Source organism: Leptinotarsa decemlineata, unplaced genomic scaffold, assembly GCF_025532065.1.
Source record: "Leptinotarsa decemlineata unplaced genomic scaffold, Ldec_3_MD MMD2_tig00002082_RagTag_RagTag, whole genome shotgun sequence".
NCBI lineage: Eukaryota > Metazoa > Arthropoda > Insecta > Coleoptera > Chrysomelidae > Leptinotarsa > Leptinotarsa decemlineata.
The window spans coordinates 4,084,091-4,096,991 of record NW_027412573.1 but is presented as its reverse complement, the minus strand read 5'-3'; the positions used below and the strand labels follow the sequence as shown (position 1 = coordinate 4,096,991).

The 12,901-nt window shown below is 36.5% G+C and overlaps 1 protein-coding gene across 2 annotated transcripts in view; it reads left to right on the top strand.

The window, feature by feature from the left end:
• Positions 1–12,901, top strand: part of Ccn (cellular communication network factor protein Ccn) — a 201,739-nt gene that overhangs the window by 178,780 nt on the left and 10,058 nt on the right. Inside the window, exon 6 of one of the 2 annotated variants that reach the window (XM_074176862.1) lies at positions 4,826–5,019. In XM_074176862.1, the coding sequence (XP_074032963.1) occupies positions 4,826–5,019 (194 nt within the window). Of the gene's footprint in view, positions 1–4,822; positions 5,020–12,901 lie in introns of both variants that reach the window. The other variant, XM_074176861.1, reaches the window with a different exon arrangement.

Genomic DNA, 12,901 nt, shown 5'->3' with positions numbered 1-12,901 from the left:
TACTTAAAATTTTCCTCAAAAACAGAAACCGCATACCAGATCTCTCAACAATCCAATTATTTTCGTATTTGGCACTGGCATGTGAGTAGACATGTTAGACATCATAAATCTATAACTGATAATTCAGTCAGATTTTATCATAAGTTTGAAATCTTTCTTGGAGTTCAAGTATTCAGTATTCGTTTGGTGAAACCTAAAGCGATGTCAGTGCCTAGTCGAATGAAACTATTTGCAGCAGCTTCTTTGCTTCTCCATTGCCTTCCAAACCAGTGTAGCCAGGAATACAGATCAGAGAGAATTTGCTAAATCTTTCCAACGAGGAAAATCTCATCATTTCAATAGCAACTTGAATGTTGATGAGAGACGCTTATTGGCGCTTATTGACGCTTTTCTTCATGCTCATTGATCTATGTGTAACATTAGTTCCAGCCAATATTTCCATATACAAGCCAATGGAATAGATTTGTCTGAAATATCGTCGCATAGGACCTCAAGTTCAAAATGTATGAACTACTTCAAATCAGCCTCAACTTTACTATCTCATACCTACGAGTATAAATAGGTGTTGTTAGAAAATAATATGAAGCCTAGAAGCTATCATTCATCCCAGAGACGAAACAGCATAATCACATTGAATATTAATATTCATTCTGCGTAAGAACAGAGAAGTGAATCTTGACTCATTGACTCACATAGGATATAATAGAAACGTCAACTTCACATGGCCTGATTCTGGTAATACCTGATTTTCGACAAGCTAGGAGGAATTTAACAGCTTGAGCAATTCTTGGGAACTCTTTTGGGAAGATTCTTTCAGCCCCTTTCTGTTCTGCATGTCATTATGTTTATCAGCCTTTGCGATCAGAAGAAAAATTCATGGATACAGCTAAAAGAGGGCGGTAGTGAAACCTTTCCCGGTCTTTTCATATGTTTGATCTGAAACACTTAAGAAGGAGATGAGGTCATGCAGCTCATGCAGCCATCACTTTGATGCCGCAGAGTCCTTGTAGTGGAACAACGCCACTAAAGGTATCTACAGTGAAGAAGTGTCTTCACGGTAAGTTTCAGCACAAACTCCTGCAGATCTGTTCATCGAAAGTGTCGGAGAATAAAGTATCGGGGCTACAAATGAAATTGCTTTCGTTTCCACTCCAGTATACTACTGTTAACAACAGGAAGGTCGTAGACTTTTGGGTTAGTCTTAATAGTTTGTAACTATGATATCGTTATTTTTAAGGTAGCCTCTAACGAGTTTGAATATCATGTTTATAAAATTTATCGTTGAATTGTAGGTAGCTCTGATGCAGGCACACATCGAGAGCTGTTGAAACTTCAAAGGAAGTGATATGGTCTACTTTGGCTTGATCTATTATGTCCAAAATGAGGGGATTACACTCGTTGTATGGTATGTTGGAGAACATACTCTTTACATCGAATGAAAATAAATTTGAATTATGTGGCGTGGTTTGGTTCCTTATGTTTTCTACTGAAGTAAGTGAATTCTTAATGCTGTGAGGTGGGACGAAATTGGTAATATTTTTGATCAACTTGTTAAGACGTGTTCCTAGTTCTCTTACCGGATAATTTATATACGAAACTACCGGTCTTATGGGGTTATCGTCTGTATGTGTTTTTATCAGACCATATAGTTTAGGGCAAGAGGGGTTCGTGTTGGTGATTCTCCGTTTCTCCGATTCCGTGAGAATGATTTTAGTATCTAAGAGGGAATTTTTCAGTACATTTTGACTATTTTTCGTCGGGTCTTTCTTGATGACAGTAAGGTTTTCATCTCGAATGACTGACTCAATTTTCTGAACATATGTTTCTCGTTCAAGGATAACGATGTCATTCGATTTATCAGCTTTCGTGACAACAAGATCATTATTTCTCATTTTTTGTAGAATAGTTTGTATTATGCCTGTTTCTCTACATTGTGGGTGCAACCTGTTAAATGATCAAATCGATTTAATTTACTCTCCTGTTTTCGACTTGGCACATCCGCATTGTGAACTGTGAATTCAGGTATTCAATCAAGTCAAGTACTCCTATTTCTATTAGTACTTACAGGGATGGTTTATATTGGCGAATGTAATGAATCATTGTTAGTTTATTGTATAAGTTTGAGAATGTCCATAGAGGACGAAACTGCAGTAACGTTAGTTACAAATAAAATTGATAAAAAACATAGAAATCATTTCTCTTTTCATCATGATCTCCTACCACGTAGTAACGGCTACATCCATCAATTTAATTCAAAGAATGTTTCTTTGATGAGACACTTCGCCTAAACGAGTTATTCCAAGACATCATAACATTAGTCCGTTATTCATGCATCAATGCCATACACCAGTCCTTCCACAACAATCCACCGAACAGCTGATAACGCATAAACGTCTGAAGAATAGAACGTTTCAACAGCAAACATAAACTCCGTAATGTGCACGTTTCATCCTGTTACGAGTCCTAATTGAGATGGATTAAGCTCCGACGTTGATGTTTTGAGCACGCCCAGCGTATACGCACGTCACGAGTTGAACGTGATGTCACGCAATATTCGGGAGGGGTCCCCCACTACGGGAAAAGCTTGATTAATGAAGGCGGACGGTTGGGGTTGTCTTGCAGGTGGATAAGAAAGGCACGTTAATGAAATTGCTGAAAAAATGGGTCAATTATGATGATCCACCCTGAGCAAAAGGATACTTTACTGGAGATTCAGTTTTTTTCTAAATAATACCTCGGAAACTGATGTTTCGAATTACATTCAGTGATTACTCCTTCTGATCCCGATCCACGCTGTTCAAAGAAGTCTGAACCATTCCAGAGCATTAATACCGCAGCTTCTCTCGTCCAGCTTCGATAATTCATCTGTATACAGGGCTTTTCAATGATGAGCGTTAATTAGCCGTTTCTGACAAACTATTTAACGGATCAACCTGAAAATTTCACAGTATGACCTACACGCCTAAAATATTTCAGACGAAGCGGCGTTGTCGCTTCTACTATAAAGTAGCGGCTTCTTTGATTTTTCAAATGGAACACTCCGTATATAATATATCATATTATGATTCATTATCACTTTGTCAACAAATTCATATACTATTTCCCTATACCTATCTATTACCGTTTAGAAGATATAAATTAATTTCGATATTTTTTTTTTACCAAACATGAACTTTTATAGCTGATAATCTTGAACTCTCTTGCACTAAAACGATCGAATTTGAAATGGAGTGGAGTGATACTATGAGGATCTTCACTCCGAGTCATATTTTCATTTGCCTCATGAAGGGTCTTCATAAAATGCAGATACTTTGATCTCATGAAAAAATGAGTGAAACTCAATTTTTTCAAATGGAACACCCTGTATATTTTAACATTTTCGAGCTCTACATTCAATTTTAGATTAACTTTGTTCATATAATACTATTTCTATTTTGAACCGTTTTCGAGATAAACTGTTTCAAACGGAAACTGACGTGGTTTTCTTGCTCCTTTTTTTTGAATTCATCACTTATCTTGGATATTCAACATTTTTTTTATACTCAGTAATATTTCTTTTTGATCCAGTTTTTTGACTGTCTCAGATCAGTCGATTCGAAATTGGTATGTACCTACCTTAGAAAAAGTTACAATTTGTATACATTGAGGTATTGGTCTCTAACGTACAACAGTACACATTATTATTTTTTGATAGTGTGCTTTGGAAAAATAAATAAACCAATTATTTAACGTCAGACTTTCGTTGGTGGTTTTGACTGATTGTGATAGCTACCAATTATAATAGAATAATGTCAAGATTAGGTTACAGTAATGAAGATTTCTTGAATTTATTAATAATTTATGGTGAGTGCAATAGAATTGCAAGTAGAACATGCCGAGTATTTCATAAAAAATATCCACAACTTCCGAAGCCGAATAATAATGTGATAAATCGACTACTAAAAAACTGTAGATTGAATGGAACCTTCCGTCCAAAAATCATTCGTAAGAAGACTAAAGTGGATGATGATGACAATGGTATAACAGTTTTGGGATACTTTCATGCATTTCCAAATGCTTCTCTGCACGAGGCTAAAAGGGAGATAGGTGTACCGTACGTGACAATTTGTATAATTCTTAATAAGCATAAATGGCATCCCTATAAGTTCTACTATGTCCAACATTTGAAAGAGACTGATTTACCTCGTAGAGTGGAATTCTTTGAATGGTTACTTGTCTAAACTCAAGAGGATGAACATTTCCTTGACAATATCATATGGACAGATGAGGCCAAGTTCACAAAAAATGAAGTTTTCAATAGACACAACAATCATTATTGGGCGCCAGAAAATCCCCATGTTGTCCTCCAAAGGGGTTTTCAAGAAAAATGGCAATTCAATGTATTTTTGCCATTGAGAATGAGTGAATTATTTGTATCGAGTTTTATGATGATAATTTGAATGCATCAAAATATGAAGATTTACTGAGGAATGGAATTCAAATGATTTTAAATAATAGACCAGGAAGAGAACGTGTATGGTACCAAATGGATGGTGCTCCACCCCATATTTCTCATTCAGTCAGCGAAGCTTTAACCGAAATCTTCGAAGACAGATGGATTGGTAATAATTTGTTGCCTCGTCTTGTAAACTAGCGACGAAGTCTTTGTTTCCCAATCACAAAGCATTTCACGAATTGTTATGGGGATTGGGATAGTTGAATAGTCTTGAATAGTGTTTATTGAAATCTTCTTGAAATCTTAACTTGTATTGAAAGTGTTACATACACTGATACAGTTCTTCTCCTGGAAATATCATGCACCACATTTCATTTCTTATTTTAGCAGAGCATCCACCATCTTGTCAGCCTGCGTTTTCCAGATGGTCAACCTGTAGCCGAGAATGTGGTTCAGGACTTTCAACTAGACGATCGAATCTCAATCCTCGGTGTCATCCTGATACAGAAACAAGAATATGCCAGATAAAGAGGTGCCTGGAACCCCTACAAATGGATCAGCATGAGAAGTATCACCATCTGAGGGTAAGAACAAACTCAACTTTTTCATTTCATCACTCTCTTACCTTACGAATCAAATGTAGCAAATAATATCCAGTGCGAACGTAAGTAGTCCCTCCTCCTAACTTTGAAACGCAATTAAACACTATTATAATATTTAAAAAACACAGAATATGATTTGACAGCCCAACCAGGTGATGGAATAGCAAAATCGGTTTCTCAAAAACACTATTGCAAACTAGAAGATGTAGAAACTTTGGCAACTTTTAATAGTTTATGGATTACAAATTGGATTTGGCCGCTTCGGCTTTTGTGGGTGAACGCATCCGAAACGTCCAATTTTCCGTGACTCCGGTACATAAATCAGGCTGAATTTGACCGATGATACACCTGCGACTTAGGAAAACACCACAAAAAACTCTAACGGCATCAAATGGCACGATCTCGGTGGCCAGTTCACATCACCTCCACGTGAGATGACGGTGCCTTCATATCGCTTGTGCTAACTATCCAATATGATATCCAATTGATGACTTGTTCACTTCATGGTAGTTCATGATCACTTCAATAAAAATACTTTTGTCTAAATACCACTGGTATTCAGAGACCTCACAAAATTTAATCTTTCAAACACAGTTCTAAATTCAGTAGACCTAGCTGACAAACTATAAAATCTGAGTATCAAAAATAATATCAAACTAGTATCATTCGACATAAAAAACATGTTTCCTAACATACCAACAGACGGATATCAATACATATTAGATAAGAGTCATAGAAATCCATATATAACTACTGAATTTTGCGATCTCCTTGATACATGTCTGAAAAAAATTTCTTCAAATATAATAATGATGTTTACCTGCAAAACTCAGGTGTCCCTATGGGCTCGCCATTAAGTCCCATTCTGGCAGATATTTTTATGGACACACTAGAAAACACCCGCATCCTCAATAACCCCCTTTCATAGAAACATATTGTGTTTTGGTTCAGATATGTTGATGAACTGGTTGGTTTTGATGGTTCAAACAGACAACTTATTCAATTTTTGAACTTTTTCAATAGTCTGCAAAACAAAATTAAGGTCACAGTAGAAATCGAACAAAACAAGGAGCTTAACTTCTCAGATTTGCATATTTCAAGAGTAAATAATGGTTTTCAATTCAATATCTACCGGAAAAACACGTTCATAGACTGTACAATTCCCTTTGACTCTTTCAGTCCGCTCTCACATTAGTTATCCGCTTTTAGGTCAATGATATACAGAGCTTTCGCAATCCCTTTACCGGAAAAGAATTTCCAAGATGAAATAAAAATAATTAAGAAAATTGCAGTGAACAATCAGGTACCAATTTCCCTAATGGAAAAGATAATATCAGGTATAACTCACAAAACACTTATGAGTAAATTATACCCAAACTGCCGAGAACACAATATAGTCAAGTACAGTAGCATCAATTACTCAGGTAAACTTTCAGAAAATACACAAAATTATTTCTCTAACTACAAAATGTCAACAGCTTCCACAAGTAATAGTAATTTAGGTAGAACCCTGTTTAATGCAAAACCCAAACGGGATAGAATGAAAAAATCAGCAGTATATACAGGCCAAACCTGTAGAAATTTTGACATAAGACTGCGTGAACACGTCTGTTTGGACAAAAAATTTGCAATGTACGAACATCTTCAAGAATCTAACCATGAGATAAATGGAGATAACCTCAAAATCCTACATATTTGTAATAAAGGGAAAAAAATGAATTTGTTGGAGGCCATGGAAATTAACAAATCAATCAAAAACCAGAAACATATACCTCTAAACGAGCAACTCGATTGGTGTAGGTCTCTTCTCTTGAATTTAAGAGTTTAACAACTCCGAGAATTATCAGGGTGGAATTTAAAGTTGGCATCCTGATTCGCCCAACTATCTGTCTCTCAAATACTGATAAAATAAATTCTAATAAAACCGATATTTCAAAATTTCAGATTTCAGTTTTATACTTGATAATGGGGTCAAACCCGAAACCGGTCGTATAAATAAAATCTACCAGTGGTATTTGGACAAAAGTGTTTTTATTCATTTCATTTAAGATATCCAATATGACATGAGCTGTGTGTCACGTTGCGGCGTCCTGTTGAAACGGCGTATCGTTGGTGTCGAGATCATCCAACTTGTTCGGTCTCAAAATCTCACTATCGAAATTATTATTTTTTTATCATGAATCTTATTTTTTTAGTATTTAGGCTAGAGTTGCCAGCTCTAAAGTTTGTACAACAAAACAGACTGTTTTATGGCATTATTTTTATTTTATGTGTTGTTAACTAATCTTGTTTAAGTTATTCGATTTTTCATTATTCATAATCTGGGTTTCCCAGTTGGTCTCAAATTTACGGGTCTTTCTAATCCACTTATGCTCATAAAATTCAATATTCTCAAATATCTTTTCTCAAGCAACCCCCCCCCATGCCCCCACCCGGGTTGAGTGCCCTGAAGTAGGAGCTTCCCCCCCCCTCCCATTTATTCAGCGAGGAGAACCTACTCGTCCTCAACTTACTGATGGGCACTTCAGCAAGATTGAAATCTGACCTCTTTTGGTCGAAAGTCAGCCTTTAGGTGCTTTTCTTTCGCGATCGATAAAAATTGTTTTGTCATGACTATTTCTAATTGAATTTTTGCATGGGGGCCCCCAAAAACTAACCGGCGGCTATTGTTATTAATGTCGGGCGTTCCTCAGTAAATCTAAGGATTCTGGAATCGCGGTCGATTTGTTCTGCGGTGAACTTGCTGAAAGAAAATCTGATTAGTTATGCTTACCGGAGTCGCCTTACGGCGACTCGTGGGGGCAGTCTTTGGTTCTGCTTTGTCAGCCTTGGATGTTTGTCCCTTTCTCGGAACCTGGGGTCATCCATGTTCAACGCATCGTGTTGATCGCGTAGCGCTGGGTTGTCAAGCAACCCTTAGGAATTACTGCTATTATGATCTCGCCTACCTATGTTAATCCAAACCTTTGTTTCTTTGTTCATCCCTCCAAAGACCAATCTGGCCCCTTCTCTAACTATCGATGTGAAACATTGCATTTGTGTAAAATTTATTCATTACGATTCAAACCTTGTAAGAGTACAGTTAGAATTAAATCTTGTCTTGTCTATAGTACATCTAGGTAGTTATTTTTCTCATCCTATCTTTTCACAAGAGTTATTGTAATTCTAGTGTGCATTGAGCATTCATACTCATGATAAAACAATCGTGGGTCAAAACACAACTCAGTCCAAAAAAGTCGATAACCATCGACCTATAGTGCTGGCCGTTGCAGTGATGGCCTGGCCAACGTGGTTCTGAAAGAAATATGGATCTAAGACGCCACAAGTCCAAAATCCACACCAAGCAGTGACGTTTTCGTGATGCATTGGATGATCTTGGTTCTCATATGGACTGGTATCGTCCAAAATTAGTCAGTTTTGTTTGTTCACGTATCTATTTTTCTAAAAATGGTCCTCATCGTCGAAAATGATTTTTCTATCAAAATTAGGGTCAGTTGCCAACTATTTCAGAGTCCATTCAGCGAACACACGTCGTTGTCGATGGTCCTTTGCCTTCATTCCTGTGTCAGTTGAATAGTATATGGTTGCAGGCCCAAATCAGCTGCCTGGAATTCTCATGCACACTCTCACAGAAAGCAGCGATGTTTTTGGCAGTTCTTGCGTTTTGTCGACTCAAATTCATCAACCACTTTGAAAATAGTCCTCTCAGTAGGACGATTATGGCGATCGTAAATGGGCGAAGCGCGCTGTACGTTGCCCGAACAGATAACACGTTTTTAATTGAACAATTTTTTTATTTGCACATGTTGAATGCTATATCCGTCCATGGTGATTTGGCAAATCAGACTGAATAAATAACTAATTGTAGCTTAACAAGTTGGCCATTATCAATCGTCAAAAAGTTCCGATTGCAAGACTCTATACAGTGAGTAACAACGAAAACTCAACAGAGCCGTTTTTGAATATAAAAAGTAAGTAAGTAAGAGAACGCACCCCCTCGGAGGGGTGCGTCCGACGACCCTTATTTAGATAGGGAAAGTAGGTCGAGTGGTACCTTGTTTAAAAGGTCTTTCGAATACCTGTACAACTCTGTCAAAAGAAAATTTTTGTAATGATTAGTTTTCGAGATAATTTGAAGTTGAAATTGCCATATTAATAATACATTAGACAGACCACTCGGTAACTTGTATGCCTGAAAAAAAAATTTCGAGCAGTTCTTCTTATCAGTTTTTTGTTAAATAAAATCCCTTTTTCAAAATCAATACCCACTCCTCTTCTTCCAGTTTTCATTAGTATATCGTTCGATTGTTTTTTAAACGGGTCGTGTATTGTTATTTGTTTAAAAATGCCTTACACTACTGCTGAAAGGGTTTCAGTTATTGCTTTATTTTTTGGCAACGACCAAAATGCTAATAGAACATCAATTTCATTTAACGAGCAAAACCCTAGTAAACTCCTAAGCAGAAATCACGTTCTGGATTTGGTCACAAAATTCAGGGAGACAGGTTCGGTTTCAAATGAGAAAAGAAATGTTCAGAGAAGGATAGTGAATGACGATAATGCGATTGGAGTGATTGGTCAAGTCATCGCCAATCCCAGGTTAAGTACCAGAGGTTTATCAGCAATCAGAGTATTATCAGCCCTAAAACAGTTTTTTAAACTTTTCTGTGTCATCAGCATCCAAGGAAATCAGCAGGTTTTATTCGTTGTGTAGGTAAGTTTTTAGTATGATTCACTTTTTTATCAAATGCATAAAATATCCACGTCAAAAGGCAACCTTCATAAGGAGTGCCAACCTAAAATGTAAGGGTGGTAACCAACAACATCCCCCGAAAAAATCTCCTCGTAATAAACAAATAATTCTTACTTTTTTACGAAATCAAATGGACACGTATTAGCAGGTTGTGATAAAAAGCAAATTTTTTTTATGAAAGTTCTGAACGTAAATTGTACCTTAAAAACAATTTGATTTATTTTAAAAAGAGTTGAACTCAATAAAACTATCTTTAAATCTTCAAATTATCTCGAAAACTAATCGTTACAAAAATTGTCTTCCAACAGATATGTAAAGGTATTTGAAATACCTTTAAAACAAGGTGCCACTCGACCTACTTTCCCTATCTAAATAAGGGTCGTCGGACGCACCCCTCCGAGAAGGTGCGTACTACAAAAAATCTGATTAGTCTGAAAGGTGTCAAAGGTGTCAATTAGAAATCGACGTGTCCAAGCTTTTTTTTTAAATTCTACTCTTTATATCCAAAAACGGCTCTGTTAAGTTTTCGTTGTTACACACTGTAATAGAGCTCCGCCCTTAGAGATCCCGCATGTTGCTAGATTATATCTCAGAAATTGCAATGAAATAGAAGAGCAACGCAAAACAAGCGACTTTGATAGCCTGGAATTTCGGTTGAAAGTTGGAGAATTACCATCTTTCTAGGTAAAGTGTCCACTGACTTAATCTACTCAACTACACATTGGTCAATCATTTTTCACATCGTGGTGAACATGAAAAATATTAATAGTGTGATCATCTGAAGATGTTAGTATCTCCACTAGCAATAAATTGGCCCTTTTGCAACATTGAGAGCAGGATAGCGAAATCTGGGCCTTCTGGTGTAACATTTCATAACTCCATACGGAAAATGTCCCGCTCGCTATGGAAATCAGACCAAAAAGGAGTTCGCTAATAGACAGTCCTGTCTGCATTAAGCTGTGGAAAGTGGGAAGCTCTACATTATAATTGAAAATTAGATCCTGCTACCTTACTCCGTGGAAAAAACGGGAGATGAGTAATGAATAATTAAATCGTAAATCAAATGTGTCAAGCTATAAAACTCATTTGAGAATTATGGCGCGAGAGAGGCAAGGCGTAGTTCTCAAGTAATTGTGAAATTATTTTGTGATAATCACGTCGAGACACGGTACAAAAAAGGTAATGTTCTCAACTACGGAAGATCTATTGGTTTATGAAGGGATAATTTGTCGTCGCATAAAATTTTGGACGAAATTAGCAGTTTTCTTTGTCTGCCAAGTTTTTGGAAGTCAACCACCGAAGAAACGTTCTGAAATATGAATTAGGAATTGAATGCTCTAGATGACTTTCAAGGAAGTTGTGAATATTTTGATTTATGGACCATGTGGCCAGCAGGTTTTTATGTCTAACGTTCGCCTTCAATGTGGCACTTCGAATAAATCGTTAGTCATGAACCTACAACCACCTAAATTGTATTCGTTGATTAAATTACACAAAGATAACTACCCGATAAGACCGGTAGTTTCCTTAGTCACGGCTCCTTCAGTTAAAATATCCGAAAAACTCATTGCAATTATTCAAAACCACACCAATTTCAAATCAAAATTCAGTATGAGGAATTCATACCATTTGATCAATGAAATTCAAGATATCACACTAATGCTAAATTGATTTCATTCGATGTAAAGTATCTGTTTCCCAGTATCCCTCCGAATGAAACGATTACTCTGGTAGAGAATCTATTGGACAAAAACTCTATCGATCCGGTAGTGAAAAATGAAATATTAGACTTGCTTACGGTGTGTTTGTCACATAATTACTTCCAATTCAATGAAACGTTTTGCTCATCCTACAAAGGTCTCATAATGGGAAACCCACTTAGTCCTATTCTGGCAGACATTTTCATGAACGATTTGAGGAGAAGAATACAGAGTAACCCACTGGTAAAAAGTTTCGTGCATTGATATAAATATGTGAATGATATACTGGTATGTTTCACGGGAACGAACAGACAGTTAACAAACTTTTTGAAGTTCATCAATTCTCTCCACCCGTCTATCACATTCACAGTGGAGATGGAACAGGACGAATCTATACATTTTTTTGACTTGGCAATAACAAAAGTTAACAACAAACATGATTTTTCAATTTATCGTAAACCGGCACATACATATTATCATTCATAATTCGTCCACTCACCCATATCAGCATAAGGTAGCAGCTTTCACCAGTATGATCCACAGACTGATAAATGTACCCTTGTCAGAAGCAAATTCCAATAAAGAACTGAATATAATAAAGCAAAAAGCCGTCAACAATGATTACGATAGCGGTTTGATACATTCTTCATTATCAAAAAAGTTATACAGTCAAGCTTTGAAAGACATTTTCCCAATTCGAAGACTAGAGTATAAAAGTTATAGAACAATAACTTACTTAGGCCAACCCACTACAAATATTTCAGATTTTCTGCACAGCAAAGGTGTAAATACTGCTTTCAAAACCAACAACAACTTAGGCATGCACATTAAAAATAACAAAGATAAAAGTTCAGTTTCAGAAAAATCAGGAGTGTATAAATTATCGCGTGGGTCATGTCCGATGTTTTATATAGGTCAAACTGGAAGAACGTTCAAAGCCCGCATAAAGGAACACAAATATAGTTTTCAGAATGGAAAAATAAATTCCACATATGCCAGTCATTCAATCTCAGAGGGACATGAGTTCAATCATGAATACAAACCCCTCCATTTCCAGAAGAAAGGTTTGAAACTTTGGAGAGTATGGAAATAAACAAATTCAAAAACTCTCAACATCTCATGAACGATCAAACTGAATTGAATAATTAGCCATTATTGAATCTGTACATTCGCTGGTAAAAATATTTAGGTATATTTACAGGTATACTTTCGAAAAATGTATTGATATTGTTAATGACCTTTTCAGATAGATTTATTATTTAAGTAGACGAATAGGTACTAGGTTATAGTATAAAGGGTATATAAAGGGTATAGTACAAAATGAACTCTTCGTTCTCCCGTCGGTGGGAACGCCCGCAGGCAGGACCAAATATGCCATTAAAACTATCGTACCACGATAATGCTTCAGAAT